Raw genomic sequence first — 20,253 nt, 5'->3', positions numbered from 1 at the left:
GCAGCGGTTGGATGGATTGTTCTATATATGTCTATGAGGTCCAGTTGGCTGATTGTGCCCTTTAGGTCTTCTGTATCTTTGCTGAGTTTCTTCTTAGTTCATTGAAAGGTTTTTAAGCAGAGGATTGACATGACCAGGTTTACGTTTTAGAAAGATGACTCTGAGGCAGTGTGGAGAACTTTCTTCCGGGGGGAAGAAAACCAGTTAAGATGCAATTGAGAGAGTCTGAGTGAGAGAGAATGAGGGTCTGAACCAGGATAGTGGTGAAAGAGTTAATGAGAGGTGGTCAAAAGTAGAATTTATGGGACTTAGAGGCCTTCTGGGGCCCTGTTTAAGAGCTCTGCTGCTAACCAAAAGATCAGCAGTTCGAATCCACCAGCTGCTCCTTGGTTGCCCTATGGGGCAGTTCTACTCTGTCCTATAGAGTCGCTATGAGTCAGAATTGACTCGACGGCGATGGGTTTGGTTTTTTTTAGAGGCCTTCTAGATGTGGGAAGTGAAAAGGATAGTTCTAAGATAACTCCTAAGTTTTTGCCTGTGGTGACTGCATAATGGTGGGATCCTTAATTGGGACACAGGAGAGGAGGTGGTTTAGGGGAAAAGGGAAGGTGATAAAGTCAATTTAGAAATCTGAGATGTCTGTGGTGCATTTAGGTGGAGTTGTACAGCTGGTTATTGAGTATGTGGGTTTAGAGACTGGAAGTGAGATCAGTTTCAACCTGGAGGGGATGCTTTTTAGGTGTTTGTCTTAGTTATCTAGTGCTGCTATAACACAAATACCACAAGTGGGTGACTTTAACAAACAGAAATTTATTTTCTCACAGTTTAGGAGGCTAGAAGTCCAAATTCAGGGCACCAGCACTAGGGGAAGGCTTTCTCTCTCTGTCGATTCTAGAGGGAGGTCCTAATTTCTTTTCAGCTTCTAGTCCTTGACGATCATGTGACATAGCATCTATCTTCCCCCATCTCTCCTTGCTTGCTTGGTTTCTTGCTCAATCTGCTCTTGTATATCTCAAAAGAGACTTACTTAAAAACATACCCTACGCTAATACTGTGTCATTAGCATAACTAAGAAAGCCCATTCCCAAATGGGATTATAACCACAGGTATAGGGGTCAGGATTTACAACACATATTTTGGGGGACACAATTCAATCCATAACAGCATGCAACATAATTATCATTCTCAGACATTCCTTCACTGTTATCCTGGGTTGTAACCACTATTTTCTGTCTTCCTATTACTAAGTTTACTTTCTTATTTTGTTGGGTACATTGTTAAGTAAGTTCCTAACAAAGATTGAGAAGTAAATATTCTGAGCCCTTGCATTTCTGAAAATAGCTTTACTTTGCACTTAATCTAGTTTAGCTGAGTACAGAATTCCAGGTTGAAAATAATTTTCCATCTGAACTTTGCTACTGACAGCTGAATGCCAGTGTGGTTCTTATTCCTTTGTAGGTAACTTGCCCTATGTCTTGCCATCTCCCACTGGAAACTTTTAAGACCTTCCTTTTGTTCCTGGTGTTCTGAAAACTCATGTTGCTTTTCAGCACCCAGAATATTTCTTCTATTATTTCATTAATAATTTTCTTCCCTCTATTTTCCCTACTCTTTTTTTCCCCCGGGATTAATATTAGTTGGACATTGTACATCTTACGTTAGTACTCTAAATCTCTTTAGTACTCTAAATCTATTATTTGTCTGTTCTTTTTTGGTGTTGTGGTCTTCACTGTTCTGAGACATTGCTCTCTGTTTCCTGTTCTATATTTTTGTCTTTAAGCACCTTTTTTTCTAAATAAAATGTCTTGTCTGATATTTTTGATTATATAAATAGAAGGTATTTTCTCTCTTCTTTTTTGGTCTGTTTGTTTGTTTTGTTCTCTTTTTGTTGTTTATTCAACTTGGTCTTTTTCTTCTATTGTGCTTGTTGTATTCATATTCCTGGTGATTTTTGGTGTCATATTTAAGAAACGTCTGGGGAATGGTGTGAATTTTCTCTACTGTTGTGTGAGTAGGTTTGTTTTCATACCAAGTTTCTCCAACAGGTGGGAATGGAGACTGGAGGCTCTGTAAGTGGTATGGCAGGACAGGTAGACTGGCAAACTTCATTTTAGGATGAGAAGGCAGGAGTGGGCTATTCGGTTGTACCCTCCTAAATGTCAAGATAGGAAGGATTTACTGTGGGGCATTAACATCTATACTAAAAACTTTCACTTTTGTCAGACAATTTGGTCAGTGTTCCCAGAGGACTGCTATCAGGTTCTTAGTCCAGAGTAAATACTTTGCTCTGTGTGAAGGAAATGATAAGGGGTGATGGGGCTGTAGGTGTTCCCTATTCAGACCATGAAGTAATCCCCTTGTTTTTCTGTTCCAGTCCCCATTCCTACCATCTATAGTCCATGCAGACTCTGAGCTCGGGGATTCTCCCAGGTTTCCAAGGGCAGATTGAGTTTTTACATCCTCTGTAGCACTCATAACATCTGGACCAAAGATTATCTGCCTCTTTCATCTAATAACATGCTCCCACATCTGCTTTGTATCTTCCAGAAAATTGTTGAAATGTCATCTGTTAATTAACTCCTCCTATTCTCTTTGTTAATGAGTTCCTTTTGTACTTCTATAATTTTATTTCAGTGAGGTCTCAGAAGAGACAGGAGGCAATCTGCCATCTTGAGCCACAACATAAACAATTCACAAAGTTTTCAACACAACTGCTTCCTCCACCCGAGATCTAAACCATATATTTGGATCCATTCCTCCAATGTCTATTTTTGTTGATGTTAGTTCATCAATAACTATATGAAGAGCACATTATTTATTAGGTGTCATGGATATGTAGACATAGCCTCTGCTCTGTATAGTAGAGACAGATGCTAAACAGACAATTTCAACAAAGCTTACCAAAAGTTACAATGAAACAAAGAGAGCACCAGGGAAAGAGCATCCAATACTTCCTGGAGTAGTTACAAAATGATTTATAAGGAAATTGATAACCAAAGTCCATTCTTAAAGGAAAAGTTGTTTTCTAGGCAGATGAAGGTAAGGGGGTGAGGAAGTAAGGGAAGACATTCTAGTCAGAGGGACTAGTATGTCCAAAGTAAGGAAAACAGGACAGCATTCCATAATAAGGAATTATCTGGTTCAATATGTCAATAGTGTCAATGTTGAGAAATCCTGCTCTAGAAGAAGTCCTCACATGACCACATCCAGCAAGAGCAGTAGTGCAGCACTGGTAAAAGGAGACATCTGGGCAGTTGAGGCTAAGGCAGCACTCCTGGATCCCGTAGTTGCTGCAACCTCTCGAGAGGGAGGTGTAAATAGAGCCTGAGGACCAGGCTAGGGTAGGATGTAGGGGTTGCAGTGGGCAGGGACATCTTGACCACAGGTATGGTGTTGGTTACCATATCCAAAAGACCAGAGCAGTCTACTTCAAAAGTCACCACTGCAGGAAGCAGACTATAGCACTTCCTCAACAGCTGAGAGGGAGATCCAGAGGAAACCCCATGGATCTGAGCCCTCTTCAGCAATATATCCTGCAAGAGGTCATGTAAGCACCACCTCCCTATACATCAAGAATCTATCTTGGAGAGGACTAGAGGAAAGAAATGGAAGTATGAAAGATTGAACACTTATCCAAAGGACACTGTGTCATCCAAAAGTGGCAATTTAAATCAGCAGAGAATGAGGTTAGAATGATCCTCTAGCTATGCCCCTCTCACCTGGGAGGATTGGAGCTCATGAGGAAGATCAGATCAGTTTTAGGACATAAAGAAGCTTTGCACATTTGAGTATATTGTGTGAATTGTGACCCCTAAAAAAAGATTTCTGGTAATTATTTAGATTATTTCTGGTATATGTTGAGTAACAGCTTGTGATAAGGTTAGTCTGTATTTGAATTTCATTTTACCTCAGTCAGTCAGTCCAAACCAAACCCATTGCCATCGAGTCAATTTCGACTCATAGAGACCCTATACGACAGAGTAGAACAGGTCCATAGGTTTTCCAAGGAGCAGCTGGTGACTTCAAACTGCCAAGCTTTTGGTTAGCAGCCAAGCTCTTAACTACTGTACCAGCCCCCACCCAGTTCCAAGCTTTCCCCATGACTTCAGTTCTGTAAACAAAAGTTATTTCCAGTGCAAAAGAGAGAGAGAGAGAGAAATTGTTCAATTCTACTTACCTCTCTTTTTAGCCAGTCATTCTCCAAGATCTGTCTATAGCTGCCCTTGTCAATGAACCTTACAGCATTCTAAAAGAAAGTTTCTGTATTAAGGAAGAGTTGTCACTTGGTGATTCACAATTTTAGCAATGGCAATTCACAATTCAGCATTGGTGATGCCCAATCAATTTATTTGATCATTCATTTTAAATTATGTTTTGTAATTACTTGGGAACATACCTAAGAACTTTTAGTTTAGTTGTTCTTTCTTTATTACTCTCTTGTTGTATTTCTGTTGCTGATTTACACTGTCTAATACAGGCTATTTGGGGAACTGGACAATGGTGTGACTATCCATTCAGTTTGGCCTCCATTGTGACTGAATCTGACTGCCACAGTGAAATCAATCATTAAGTGGTCTGCTCCATAATTAAGATGGCTAAACTGCAAGAATTAAACATCTTCAAGCTTCTAGCCACAGATATGATCTAACATATAGCAAACACATGAATATATTACATTAATATGTCTTTTTAATTTGAAAGATTTCTGCATGTCAATAATAGCAATGCATATATTTACAAACCTAAAAACAAATAGTTTAAGGGTAGCAGGAGAGTCTCCTGGGAAAAAAAAATTTTAGATGAAGAAAAGGCTTACTTCGTCACTAGGTTAATAAAAAGTAAATTCATTTTCAATTATTTGGATATTTACAGTTTCACCAAAAAGAGATTTATAGTGCATAACACATCATATTTATCTGTGAGATACTTTTATATGGATGCCGGGTTACAAATTAAATATTCAGTAACTGAAGGGCAATCAAAAGAAAAGAAATTAAGAAAAATACCCTAGATCATAAACATGGACAGAAATAATTTAAAAGTATGTTAAGAGTAAATTTTTTTGTTAAATCTTTAGAGTTGGAAGATTTCCAATCAAGAACAAAAAAAATGTTTTTTTAATCGTGCTAATTAAACTAAAAGTAGGCCTATACTTCCTAGGAACCAGGGACTTTTATATTCCCGCTACAACAGATAATTCATTTATAAATTTATAATTTCATTTATAAAAAAGCAGTTCAGTACATAACTGAAGTTAGTTGGCTAGCAGCTTAACACACTAACAATGCAGCAGTGGTTTTCAACTTGACTATACATTAGAATATCCTGGAAGTTTTGAAAAATCCCAAGCCCAGGCAACATCCAGGCCAACTACATTAGAATCTCTATGAGTAGGACCCAAGCATCAGTATGTTAAAAAAAAAAAAACACTCTCAGGTGATTCCAACATACAGCTAAGGGTGCAAAGAACTAGATTATAGGAAGTTGAACTGCATGTCAAAATGCTCAGATAAAATGAGGAAAATTCATTCAAGCATGCGGTATACAGCATTATGTGAGGGAAAAAAATGTGTAGTGTAGTGATTAAAAGCAATGATGTGAAGATCTCCTGAATTGAATCCTGATTCTGTCACGTTCTAGCTCTGGGAAAGTCATAAGATATCTCTGTGTCTCAGTTTCATCATTACCAATCCCTACCCTATAGGATTGTTGAGAGACTTAAATGTAAAGTGCTTGGAACCGTTTCTGGAACAGTCCTCATTATATATACTTGAAGTCTTTATGCTTGAAGCACGTTTGATCTACATATGCATTTTTAATAATTTATTTTATTTTGTTGTTGAGAATATACACAGCAGATCATACACCAATTCAACAATTTCTACTTGAACAATTCAGTGACATTGATTATATTCTTCAAGTTGTGCAACCATCCTCATCCTCCTTCTTGCAATTGTTCCTCTCCCATTAACATAAACTCACTGCCCCCTAAGCTTCCAATCTAATCTTTCCAGTTGCTGTTGTCCATTTGATCCCATATAGATAGTTATTAAAAGAGCACATTTTAAATCATCTTAACTATGGTCAGGTCACTTCATGGTTGATTTCACCATTTAGTCAGATTCAGTCACAAAGTGCATGGGCAAACCACTGGTCGCTTCTCCATAATCCTCTGTATTTGTGTAAATCAGTAAAAATCATGCAATAGGCTAGTATTAACACTGAAAGACCAACTGAATCAACAAGGCAAGAAACAAGCAATAGAGCTGAAATTTAGTGAAGAACTCTAGAAACAACCAGACATTTATGATTCTGAAGAAGCGATGTCACAGACAAAAAGGTAACTGCAGTGGCACCCTCAGTGATTTAGGAGGTTGTCTGAAGATAGGGGAGGGGCAATGAAGACAAAGGAACATCAAGTATTTTGTGCAAAACTAAGAAATGAAAAGGCATGTAAAACTGAAAACTATATCTCATTTTTTTAGTATTCCAAAATTTTTAAGCAGCAGCAATGTAGAGTATACTCTCTGAGGTTTGGGTATGTAAGAAAGTACTTTTAAGGCAAATTATATAATTCATCCAAACTTTTTATTCTGATAATTTACTATTATCACTATTATACTTGAAAAATAACAGCATAATAATTTATGTTACTTAAATCATCTAATTTAACCTTCACACTATCTCTTTAACGTAAATACCATTCCTATCCCCATTTTATAGATTAGGAAACTGAAGCCCAGAAAAGTTAAGTAACAAATTTCAGGTTATACAGCCAGCAACAGGTAGGACTGGAATTTAAATTCAAACTGCCTAACATCAGAACCCAAATTCTTAACCATTATAATATACCACAAGGAAAAACTGGGGAAAAGGTTTTTTTCTTTTTTTTTTTAAGAAAATTGAAAAATACCTGTGTGGCCCATTCCTTCTTTTGGTCCAGTTGTAACAAAGTCTCTCTGATTATTCTCTTTCTAGCATCTTCCAGCGTGATTTTATACTGTTCTTTAAAAAGAAAATTAGAAGCCTTAACAAGGCTGATCCTAGATAACACTGTGATAATAAATTTTATTTTCCATGATCCTCACCTCTCCTTCCTGAAAAAATTTTTCCTGAATTTTCAGAGTACATATTTACTAATGTATCTAGTTCCTGCAATTAGAAGAAAAGCTCCAATAACTTAAAAAAAAAAAAAAACGTTGCCCTTGAGTCAATTCCAGTTGACAATGACCCTATAGAAGAGAGTCTAGAACTGCCCCAAAGGGTTTCCAAGGCTGTAAATCTTTGGAAGCAAACTGCTCTACATCTTTCTCCTTCAGAGTGGTTGGTGGTTTCTAACCACCGACCTGTCGGTTAGCAGCTGAGTGCTTTACCACTGCACCACCAGGTCTCCTTCCAATAACTAACACCTTAATGTGAATTAGTTTAAGATGATAGCCATCCCAAGAATATCTGCATATTCAAATTCTCTTCAAAGAGAGAATTTCAAAGACTTAACAGTATTTGTGTAGGCAGTCTACACTTCATATCACACAACTTATAATTCCACAACAGAAATATAAAGATTTTACTATTTGAGTGAAAGCTCCTCAGACTCCAACTAAATTTCCAGCACTCTTGGCACATGTTTCCTGGGGTAGGAAAGGTAGAATGAAAAGAGGAGAGTAAGAAGTAGTGGAGGGTGAACACAATCAAACACTCTGAGAGACAGAGTAGCAGGGGTAGGGTCTGGGGCCCATGCTTTCAGGGGACATCTAGGTCAATTGGCATAACAAAGCTTATTAAGAAAATGTTCTGCATCGAACTTTGGTGAGTGGCGTCTGGGGTCTTAAAAGCTTGCAAGCAGCCATCTAAGATGCATCAATTGGTCCCAATTACCTGGAGTAAAGGAGAATGAAGAACACCAAAGACACAAGGAAAGTAGTAGCCCAAGAGACAGAAAGGGCCACATAAATCAGAGACTTCATCAGCCTGAGACCAGAACAACTAGATGGTGCCCAGCTACCACCAGTGACCGTCCTGACAGGGAACACAACCGAGGGTCCTGGATGGAGCAGGAGAAAGGTGGGGTGCAGAACTCAAATTCTAGTAAGAAGAACAGACTTAATGGTCTGAGACTGGAGGAACCCCGGAAAGCATGGCCCCTGGATTCTCTATCAGCCCAGAACTAAAACAATTTCTGAGGCCAACTCTTGAGACAGATTGGACTGGACTGTGGGACATAAAGTGATACTCGTGAGGAGTGTGCCTCTTAGCTCAAGTAGATACAAGAGACCATGGCAGCTTCTGTCCGGAGGTAAGATGGGAAGGCAGAGAGGGTTAGGAGCTGGTTGAATGGACATGGGGAATCAGGGGTGGAAAGGAGGAGTGTGCTGTCACAGTTGGGGAGAGCAATTAGAGTCACATAACAATGTATGTATAAATTTTTGTCTGGGAGACTAACTTGAAATGTAAACTTCATTCAAACTACAACAATAAACAAACAAACAAAAAGAAGTAGTGGAGGATGTGAAAGTTAGTAGACCTGGTTCTGAGTTAGGCTCAGAGCAAGAAAGAAGGACAGAGGTTGGGGAGTGCAGGATTCTCTACTCTCTCCAAATTTTCTTATGCTTATAAATGTCAGCACTGAGAGAGCAAAGAATCATAAAGTTTTAGGCCTTGAAAGATGCTTAGAGATCATATAGCTAACATCTGTGTTTAAGGAAAAACCAAATCCATTGCCGTCGATTTGATTCTGACTCATCTGACCCTATAGGACAGAGTAGAACTGCCCCACAGGGTTTCCAAGGAGCAGCTGGTAGATTCAAACTGCTGACTTTTTGATTAGCAGCCGAGCTCTTAACCACTGCGCCACCAGAGTTCCATCTTTAGGGAAAACTAGGTATTAAAAAAAAAAAAAAATCCACTGCCATTGAGTTGATTCTGACTCATAGAGACCCTATAGGGCAGAGTAGAGCTGCCTGTATAAGGTTTCCAAGGCTGTAAATCTTTATGGAAGCAGACTGCCACATATTTCCCCCGTAGGGCAGTTGGTGGGTTCGAACCTTTCAGTTAGTAGCTGAGCAAACAACCATCCTTTCCATATGACTTAGATAGGACTTACAGATGCCCCCTTGTTTACCTATGACAAGGCCAGACACAGACCCTCCAAATTCATATTCATTGCCTAATCAATGAGTAACTGAATTGCTTGTCTCAACCAATCAATCAGAAACAAAATGTTAACCAAATGTAAACAATGTTTGGTGAAGCTTCTCGCCTTCCCCCAAGTCCCTGAACTTTGGCCCACCTTCAGCCTGAGCCAACATACTACCCCTCTTTAAGAGCTCCTCGCAGAGAATAGGCTGACCTCATCATAAAACATTCTCTGATTTACTATCTGATGACGTCACCCTGTCATCTCACTTCTTCACACTTGGGTTTTTTTAATCGTTTTTCTATCGGCAAACTTAAAACAGCACAGTGCCTGTCACTGCCAGCTGCTTAGCCAAGGAAAAAGCACTGAAATGCTGAGCCATACACAGGAAACAGAAAAACTTGGATAAAGGAGATGCTGCCTGAATGTTAAGTAGCAATTAATAGGTATTTTTGTTGTTGTTGTTAACTGCTCTTGATACATAAAAAACAGGCTTGTACAGTCTAATAATGATAATAAACCCTTCAAGAACTGGCTTCTTTTCTTTTGGAGCGCAGATGCGATGCAGGCAGGAGCCTCCCCACCTCCCCACAGCTCTCCAGCGGAATCCAGGCACCATTCTGGAGCATACGTGGACCATTCTCTGTCCGTTTGCTCTTATTCCTGAGTTTTACTGTCTGAGTGCCCCTCATTCTCTATTCCTAAGTCCACACCCAAATCCTACACATCCTTCGGGCCTATTTCAAATCCTACTTCTTCCATGAAGTTTTTCCAGAATCCCTCGTCCCTAAAGCTCCCCTCCAGAAAATTTAGTCCTTATTGTTTGTTGCATTGGTTATCTATTGCTGTATAGCAAATTACCCCAAACCTAGCAGCTTTAAGCAACCACAACCATTTATTATCTCCCAGCTTTCTATGGGTTAGGAGTTGGGCACAGCTTAGCTGGGTACCTCTGGCTCAGTGTCTCACTCAAGTTTGCAATCAAGGTGTTACTCAGGACTGCAGTGATCTGCAAGTTGAGTCATTCAAGGTTCAAATGGGGGAGGATCCAAGCTCACGTGGCTGTTGGCAGGTCTCAGGTCCTTGCTACCTGTTGGCCAGAGACATCAGTTCCTTGTGGGCCTCTCCGTAGGGCGGCTTATAACATGGCAGCTGTCTTCCCTGAGACTAAGAGAGTGCCCAAAACAGAAGCCACAGTCTTTTTTTTTTTTACCTAATATTGGAAGTGACATCCCATGGCTTTTGCCATATACTGAAGCGGAGGAGCATGAATACCAGGTGGCAAGGATCATTTGGGGCTATCTCAGCAGCTGCCACTGTATCTGTTCAAATCAATTAATTGGAAATTAATCATATATTGCCAGATGTAATTATCACATTATTTTTTCATATCTCACCTTCAATCTAGATTATAAATCCCTCAAGGGTAAGGACTGTGTGTTAGTCATCTCAATAACTCTCTTTATATCCCCCTTGATGCCCATGGCTGAGGAAGTTGCCAGTATTTAATAAACGTTTGCTAAATATGATAATTTGTTGAGGAACAGTCAAATGAAAATATATGAAAAGAAGCATGTACCAAGACTGTACTACTCTAAATGAATTAATGTGAGAATAATTAAAAGGTTGTCATACCCTGATATGTCCCCCGTTTATGCATTAGTTGTGTTGTATTATAACATCTGCAGGATAATTATTTGGAAGTCAGAAGTTATTTTCCCGTAGAAATGATGCTGAAAATTATGATTGTTAGGATTGCTAGGACCCTCAGGGATCTTAGGCTTTGGGGAAGGAGATGTGCAGTTCTAGGTCTTTGAAGGGACCAGGAGCCAAACTAAGGCTGCTACCACGGAACTAGGGAACCAAGGACCTAAGCAGGAGTTATGCAGATGTAACCTGTACTTGGTACTTGCGTAACTGTTTCATCTATTAAATGTAAACTCTGATAGTAGAAAGTAAAAACTTCTGTTTCACATCTTTCTACTACTGCAGGACCTTGAACATAAAACATATTGAAAACTATTTTTGAAGAAAGTTAAATCTGGCAAACAACGAGTCTTCATGGGCAGTGATTTGAGGCTTTAGCACCGGAGCAGCAGCAGCAAAGGCTGGCTCTTTGGCGGCAACTTTGGTGGGAAGGGAAAGGGGAAACAAAAAGAGAGAAGGGGGAAGGAGCCATGGTGGTGCAGCGGTTAAGCGTTCGGCTGCTAACCAAAAGGTTGGCAGTTTGAACCTACTCAGTATCTCCACAGGAGAAAGATTTAGCAATCTGCTCCTATAAAGATTACAGCCTAGAAAATCCTGTGGGGCAGTTCTACTTTGTCACATGGGGCAACAACAACAGCAACAAAAGAGAGAAGGGGCAAGCTCTCCCAAGTTGAGGAATGGCCGGAAAGGTGGCCTGAACAGGTCAGTTTCTGCCTCTGACAGAGTTGGAACAAGGGTGTCTTACTGAGGCCGCTGTTCATAAACAAGAGAGTTCATTAGGTTTAGGAGACTAGTCTAACTTGTCATCCGGAGAATACGATGGAAGTCTGTATTACTCCAACCTACATATTGTCATCTACATAACCTTTTTTTTTTTTCTTATCCTTTTTCAAAGTAATCAGTGGAATGAACATTTTAATCCTTCAAATCTCATTTCTGATGGAGCTTCTCTTTCAGTTCAGTATCTAGTCCATCAGCTAATGCTGGTTATTTATTTGAAATTTCTACCCAACAAAGCACCACAATCAATCTAAAAGTTGCAGTGGATCAGGATTTTAGCTATAATGGATTGTACATTTTTAGCATCTGAAAGAATCCATAAAACCTGAGGCTTGATAACATTAAATACTTATACTTGGCTGTAAATCATAAAAAACATATTATAAAATACACTCTGATTAAAGTTGTAGCTCTCTCTAGTACCATATTAATACTGTAAAAGCAATATTAACATCCAACTGTTCCAAATTCCATATAAAATTCTATGGACCGTTTTTCTTCTTAAAAGCAGAGTAACCAGCACAAGGGTGGATGTGAAAACTTCATTGTTAGCCTTTGTGCCTCAGGTGATACTTCTGACAACATTCACTTGTGAATATACCCAAATAAACTGGGGGTACGTAAAAGTCTCCTTCTCAAAAAAGTTAGAGATATCGCAAGTGGGAGTCTGGAAGATTATGACTTTGTGCCTTCAGACTCCTGGCTGCTCAGATACCTAACATAAAGCTTGGTTGTTAAATGGTGGGTAGCCAGTCTGATGTGGCTGCTTCCCAGAAGCTGACCACAAAACTACACTTGCTGAAGCTTGCTTCAACTTATTCTGCCTTCAATGTTGTGTTTGGCTCTGCTTTTTTTCACCTCTCCACAGCTCGCTGGGAGTCTTGTTGTCTATTCTTCATACCCATCTGGGCCAATGGGGCTTCATTGTGCTGATCCTCACCTGTGGAAGTGGCTTCCTGTCAGCCCTCTCTAGAGAAAATTGAGCAGGAGCAGGTGGAAATACTAGCCGTGCAGCAATCTCTTCAGACACAGTCTGGGTATAGAGAGCCATTTCCACTTTACTGGAATCACAGAGCTGGGAGGAGTATGTGAAGCACATGGGCTTTGCGATCTGACAGGCCTGGGCTCAACTCCCACTCTTACTAAGTTTGTGAGTTTGGTTAAGGCTATTCACCTCTGGGCCTCTGTTTCCTCGTCTTTAAAATGGGCACAATTATATCTAAGCCTAAGGTTCTTGTGAGGACTAGATGAGATAAGCTATGTGTCTTAGTTTCTTAGTGCTGCTGCAAAACACCACAAGTGGGTGGCTGTGAAAAATAGAAATTTAATTTCTCACAGTTTAGGCTAGAAGTCTGAATCTAGGGCACCAACTATAGGGGAAGGCTCTCTCTCTGTCGTCTCTAGGGGAAGATCTCTCAGTTTCTGTAGCCCTGGCATTCCAAGGTTTCTTACTGATCTCCATGTGGCATCTATCTCTCCCCCACCCCCGATTTGTCCTTGCTTCACTGTGGCTAATCTGCTCTTCCTATAGCTCGAAAGTCATTAGGTTTAACACATATCCTACAATGATATGGCATAATTAACATAACAAAGAAAACTCTATTCCCAAATGGGATTATATCCATAGGGATAGGGGTTAAGATTCCAACACACCTTTTTTTTTTTTGTCAGGGTGGGGCGACACAATTCAATACTAACAGTATGGAAAAGCAGGTGCTAGAAGTATGAGTTCTCTTGGAGATCACCTGGGGACTCTCATTTTGCAGATGAGGAAATTGACATCCAAAAAGGCAAGGTTACTTTTTTGTAAGTGGACTTGAATACAAGTCTTTTAACTATTATTAGTGTACAAAGTAGAATTTTTAGAGATCCCTGTCCTGTGCTCCTGGTGAAGGACAAAAACAAAAATCTCTGAGACTTTCATATCGAATGACTTCTCATAACCCCCACACTTTCTCTATTCCTAGGCCTAATCTCAGGTTCCCTGTCCTTGTAGTGAGGAGGAATAGTGTTGTCCTGGATAATATCAGTGACTGTTTCTTCAGCATCCTATATCCCAACATCTCCTTCTAGCCACAGTTCAGGGAAGCAGCCCTAGGCACTTCCCCCTCCCCCATGTTTGTCCCTCCCCTCTTCCCAGGGCCATGTGGTCACTGAATAAAACAGGGTTGGACACCTGAGCAAAGATCAGGTCATCCATGGTCCTATCAAAGATGTGGTGAAAATTATGTGAAATTGTTCACTACAGATTAGTAAGTAAGCACAAGTAAGCCTGTGCTTACCTTGCTTACTGGGTCATCCACCCCTTTTAGGAATTGTAAATTTGAAAAGACTCTCTGATTCTGTAGGAAGGTGTGGGAGAGACAGATATGCCAGCCATACCTAGAAGCAAAGTCTTTGATGTGGTGGACAAAAATGAAATTGTCCACTACAGATGATCTGGTAAGCAAGGTAAACACCATGCTTACTCTGCTTGTTGGATAATCTGCCCCTGCTTACAACACACCAACATCTCTTTCCAAAAGCTGTCCCCTAGTTTTTAACAATCTTTCCTTGACCTCTCCAACTTCTTTTTTTAATTTATTTTTGTTGTTGTTGTTGAAAATATACACAGCAGAACACACACCAATTCAACAATTTTTACAAGTACAATTCAGTGACATTGATTACGTTCTTCGAGTTGTGCAACCATTCTACCTTCCTTTTCCGAGTTGTTCCGCCCCCGTTAACATAAACTCACTGTACCTTAAGTTTCCTATCTAATCTTTTGAGTTGCTATTGTCCATTTGATTCCACATAGATAGATTTTAAAAGAGCACAATGCTCAAGGCAGACATTCTTTACTAGTTAAGCTAAACTTCTGTTTTAAGAAGACTTCAGGGGATATTTTTGGCTTAAGATTTAAAGATTATCTCAGGGCAATAGTTTCAGGGGTTCGTCCAGCCTCTGCGCCTCAAAAAAATCTTGATTCCATGAAAATTTGAAATCTGCTCTGCATTTTCCCCCTTTTGATCAGGATTCTTCTACGGAATCTTTGATCAAAATGACCAGTTCTTCTGGTCTCATGGCAAAGGAGGCAGTTGTTCAAAGAGGCAATTAGGCACACATTCGATTTCCTCCTCCTATTCCTAATGCTCCTTCTTCCTCTGTGCTCCAGGTGAATAAAGACCAACTGTTGTACCTTGAATGGCCACTTGCAAACTAAGACTCCAGGCACTACGCAAGGAACTAGGAGGTAGAATAGAAGCACTGAACACATTATTAGGCCAGTTAACTGTGATGTCCCATGAAACCATGACCCTAAACCTCCAAACCAAGCAACCAAATCACACGAGGTGTTTGGCTGTGCATAAGCACCTCAGCAGCTACTCTTTTTTTTTTGTCATTGTTGTAAATATATTGGTCTTAGTTACCTAGTACTGCTATAACAGAAATATCACAAGTGGATGGTTTCAACAAACAGAAGTTTATTCTCTCACAGTCTAGTAGGCTAGAAGTCCAAATTCAGGGCATCAGCTCCAGGGAAAGGCCGTCTCTCTCTGTCGGCTCTGGAGGATGGTCCTTGTCATCAATCTTCTCTTGGTCTAGGAGCTTCTCTGCACAGGAACCTCGGGTCCAAAGGACTCACTCTGCTCCCAGTGTTGCCTTCTGGGTAGTATGAGGTTCCCATATCTCTCTGCTTACATCTCTCTTTTATATCTCAAAAGAGACTGGCTCAAGACACAATCTCATCTTCTAGATCTCATCAACATAACTGTGGCCAATTCCATCTCATCAACATCAATAGAGATAGGATTTACAACACAGGAAAATCACATCAGATGACAAAATGGTGGACAATCACACAATACTGGGAATCATGGCCTAGCCAAGTTGATATATATTTTTGAGGGACACAATTCAATCCATGACAATATCTATCACAAAATTTTTGCCAATTCAACTTTTTGCAGGTGTACAACTTATTGACAGCAGTTACATTAATCAGCTGTGCAACCCTACCCTTAAGCAATGCGATTTTTCCATCACCATAAACCGAAACTCAGTACACCATGAGCAATAATCTCACTTTTCCCTCTCCCTCTCGCCCCTGGAAACAACTAACAAACTTTGATGTTGCCTGTTCTTGTCTTATGTAAGTGAGATCATACAATATTTCTCCTTTTGTGATGGACTTATTTTACTCAGCATAATGTCTTCAAGCTCCATCCATATTGTAGTATGTACCAAGATTTCATTTCTCCTACTGCTGAAGAGTATTCCATTGTATGTATACACCACATTTTTTTTTTATCCATTCATCTGTTGATGGACATTTAGGTTGTTTCTACCTTTGGGCTATTATGAATAGTGTTGCAGTGAATACTGGTGTACAAGGATCTGTTTGAATCTCTGCTTTCAAGTCTTTTGAGTATATATTTAGGAGTGGAATTGCTGGGTCATATGGTGGCTCTGGAAACCCAGCTGGCATAGTGGTTAAGTGCTACAGCTGCTAACCAAAACATCAGCAGTTTGAATCCACCAGGCACTTCTTGGAAACTCTATGGGGCAGTTCTACTCTGTCCTATAGGGTCGCTATGAGTTGGAATCGACTCAGTGGCAACGGGTTTGGTTTTTTTGGTTTATGGTAGTTCTATTTTTAGTTGAGGAACTGCCACACTGTTTTCCACAACGTCTATATTGTTTTGCATTCCCACCAGCAATGGATGAGCGTTCCAATTTTTCTACATCCTCACCAACACTTGTTATTTTCTATTTTTTTTTTAATCTTACCTACCCTAATGGGAATAAAATGGTATCTCATTATGGTTTTGATTAGCATCTCTCTGATGGCTACTGACATCGAGCATCTTTTCATGGGTTTGGTGTCCATTTGAATGTCCTCTTTAGTGAAATGTCTATTCAAGTCCTTTGCCCATTTTATGATAGGGTTATTTGTCTATTTGTTCTTAAGTTGCTGAAGTTTTATAAATATATTGGTTATTAGATATATGGTTTCCAATGATAGTCTTTCAATTGTTAGCTTGTCTTTTCACTTTTTTGGTAAAGTCTTTTAATGTAAAAAAGTTTTTAATTTTTATAAAGTCCCATTTATTTTGTCTTTTGCTGTTTGTGCTTTTGTTATTATATTAGATAATCCATTGTTAAAAGCTAGGCCAAACAGCATTCCTCCTGTATTTTCTTCTAAGAATTTTATGATTTTAGTTTTCATATTTAGATCCTTAATCCATTTTGAATTTGTTTTTGTGTATGGCATGAGGCATGGATCCTGATTCATATTTCTGTATGTGGAAATTCAATTTCCCAGCACCATTTATTGAAGAGACTCTTCTTTCCCCATTGAATGGATTTAGCACCCTTACCGAAAATTAGCTGACCACAGATGTATGGGTTTATTTCTGGATTCTCAATTCTATTCCATTGGTCTATGTGTCTATTGTTATACCAGTACAAGGCTGTTTTGATTACTGTAGCTGTATAATATGTTTTAAAATCAGGAAGTGTGAGTCCTCCTACTTTATTCTTCTCTTTCAACATTGTTTTAACTATTTAGGGCCTCTTGCTATTCCATATAAAGTTGAGGATTGGTTTTTTCATTTTGTAAAGAAGGCTTTTGGAATTTTGATTGGGATTGTACTGAATCTATGGATTACTTTGGATAGTATTGACATCTTAACAATATTAAGTCTTTCATTCCATGAACATGGAACATCTTTCTATTTATTTAAGTTTTCTTTAATCTCTTTCAGCAGTGTTTTATAATTTTCATTGTATAGGTCTTTCACATCCCTAGTTAGCTTTATTCCTAGATGTTTTATTCTCTTAGATGGTATTATAAATGGAATTGTTTCCCTAATTTCCCTTTCAGATTTCTCATTGTTGGTGTAAAGAAACCCAACTGATTTTTGTTCATTGACTTTGTATCCTGCAACTTTGTTAAATTCCTCTATTAGCTCTAGAAGATTTTTGCAGATTCTTTGGGATTTTCTATATATAGGATCATGTCATCTGTGAATAGAAATAATTTTACTTCTTTTCCATTCTGGATACATTTTATTTCTTTTTCCTGTCTTATTGCTATGGCAAGAACTTTTAATACAACACTGAATAGAAGTTTTGAGAGTGGGCACCCTTGTCTTGTTCCTGATTTCAAGAGGAAAGCGCTCAATCTTTCTCCATTAAATATAATGTTGGCTGTTGGTTTTTCATATAAGCCCTGAATCATACTGAGGAACTTCCCTTCTATTCCAATTTTCTTGAGGATTTTCATCAAGAAACGGTGTTGGATTTTATCAAATGCTTTTTGTGCATCCATAGAGATGATCATGTGGTTCTTTTCCTTTGTTCTGTTGATGTGGTATATTACGTTCATTGATTTTCTAATGTTGAACCATCCCAGCATTCCTGGAATAAATCCCACTTGCTCATGATGTATGACTCTTTTAATATGCTGTTGGATTCTGTTTGCTAGTATTTTGTTGAGGATTTTGCATCTATGTTCATAAGGGATATTGGACTATAGTTTTCTCTTCTTGTGGTGTCTTTGTCTGGTTTTGCTATCAGAGTATGTTTGCTTCATAGAATGAATTAGGGAGTATTCCTTCCTTCTGTATCTTTTGGAAGCGTTTAAACAGTCTTGGTTCAATTCTTCTCTAAATGTTTGATTGAATTCCCCAGTGAAGCAAGGACTTTTTGGTTGGGAGGTTTTTTGTTTTGTTTCGTTTCTTTTAATTTTATTGCACTTAAGGTGAAAAGTTTACAGTTCAAGTTAGTTTCTCATTCAAAAATTTATACACATATTGTTTTGTGACATTTGTTGCAATCCCCACAATGTGACGGCACTCTCCCCTGTTCCACTCCATGTTCCCTGTGTTCATTTGTCCAGTTCCTGTCCTTTCCTGCCTTCTCATCTTGCTTTTGGGCAGGAGTTGTCCATTTAGTCTCATATATTTGATTGAACTAAGAAGCATGTATTCCTGATATGTGTTCTTGTTTGTTTTATAGGCCTGTCTAACCTTTATCTGAAAAGTGGGCTTCAGGAGTGGTTTCAGTTATGAGTTAGCAGTGTCCGGGGGCCATAGTCTTGGGGGTTCCTCCAGTATCTGTCAGATCAGTAAGTATGGTCTTTTTTTGTGAATTTGAATTTTGTTCTAAATTTTTCTCCTGCTCTATCCAGTACTCTCTGTTGTGATCCCTGTCAGAGTGGTCAGTGGTGGTAGCTGAGCACCATCTAGTTTTTCTTGGCTTGGGATGGTGGAGGCTCTGGTTCATGTGGTCCTTTAGTCTTTTGGGCTAATATTTTCCTTGTATCTTTGGTTTTCTTCATTTTCCTTTGCTCTGGATGAGATGGGACCAATAGATGTATCTTAGATGGCCACTCCCAAGCTTTTTAAAACCCTGATGCTGCAGTCATGAAGCAGAATTTCTTCTTCCCCAGGGAAACCTGTTTTTGCTCTTAAAACCTTCAAATGATTGGATGAGGCCCACCCAGATTATTGAGGGTAATCTCCTTTACTTAAAATCAACTGATTTTAGATGTTAACCATATCTACAAAATACCCTCACAGTAACACCTAGATTAGTGTTTGATTGAATAACTGAGAACTATAGCCAAGCCAAGCTGACACATAAGACTAACCATCCCACAGGTAAGTTTGAGGCCAACACTGGAGACTAGAGCACAGTGTTGTGCAGGGTTGTTGAGCAAGAATAGGGCACCATCAGTGGAGGGTTGTGTGAAGGTTAACATAGTGGTGGGTGCAGGTGAATCACAGTGGGGGAGTGTGGGGGGTGACCAGGTCCCAGAAGCAGACACAGGGCCTGAACCAAGGTGCCAAGGAGAAAGTGTACTGGCTTGTGACAGACTTGAAGGGGAAGGAAGAGTCTGTGTAGGACTCCAGCCCTGGGGCAGCCAGTATTTCTCTCCTCTGGGTGAGTGGGGATCAGGCAAGTCACTGCTGGAACCCCACACCCAGCACTAGCCTCTGCTAGACCTGTTGCTGGTCTGCGTTTTCCTTTCTGTCTTGAACAGGCTGAGCCTTGGTCATTCCAGAACAGCCCAGAGGCTGCATGATCCTGGGCTTCCTCCCTGCTCTACAGCCCGTGCTTCCTCCTTGCCATCCTGGTGACTCCATCATCTCTACCATCCCATGCTCCCTGAGCTGATTGACTAATGCACAGAAACCCCCCCAGGAAAAGCAGAGACCAGGACAAACTCTGAAATGGAAATCAAGCCCAAAGGGGTGTGGTTGGCAACCCAGGCAGCCATTTATCATTGCCATGGAAAGAGGTCTGAGGTCCAGGGAGAGGAAGGAAGGGGGCCAAGAGTAAGAAGGGCAGGTGGAGGGAACAGGTGAGTGGGATGGGGAGAGATTTCCCCATAAACTGGAATCTTCATGAGGGCAGGAACCAGGTTTGTCTCATGCACCCAAGGTCTGGCAAATAACTGTCATGCAGTAAGCATTCAATATTTGTTGATGGACTGATTGATTGATTTTGAAGAAACTCACCTAGAAGGGCTGCTCAAACGATGGTGGAATGTTGGGAGGTTTTGATCACTGATTCAATCTCTCCACTTGTTATGGGTCTGTTGAGACTTTCTATTTCCTCTTGAGTCAGTTTGGGTATGT

At 39.8% G+C, this 20,253-nt stretch overlaps 1 protein-coding gene across 1 annotated transcript in view; it reads right to left on the bottom strand.

Annotated features, from left to right (window-relative positions):
• The window catches only part of CCDC83 (coiled-coil domain containing 83), a 58,959-nt gene that overhangs the window by 9,561 nt on the left and 29,145 nt on the right, over positions 1 to 20,253 (bottom strand). Inside the window, exons 5-6 of the mRNA XM_004385519.2 lie at positions 6,914 to 7,005; positions 4,178 to 4,246 (exon numbers count right to left, since the gene is read on the bottom strand). Of these exons, the coding sequence (XP_004385576.1) occupies positions 4,178 to 4,246; positions 6,914 to 7,005 (161 nt within the window). The remainder of the gene's footprint in view (positions 1 to 4,177; positions 4,247 to 6,913; positions 7,006 to 20,253) is intronic.

This window comes from Trichechus manatus, unplaced genomic scaffold, assembly GCF_000243295.1.
Source record: "Trichechus manatus latirostris isolate Lorelei unplaced genomic scaffold, TriManLat1.0 scaffold00140, whole genome shotgun sequence".
Classification (NCBI taxonomy): Eukaryota; Metazoa; Chordata; class Mammalia; order Sirenia; family Trichechidae; genus Trichechus; species Trichechus manatus.
The sequence above is the reverse complement of the archived record's forward strand: the minus strand, read 5'-3'. Positions and strand labels throughout refer to the sequence as shown.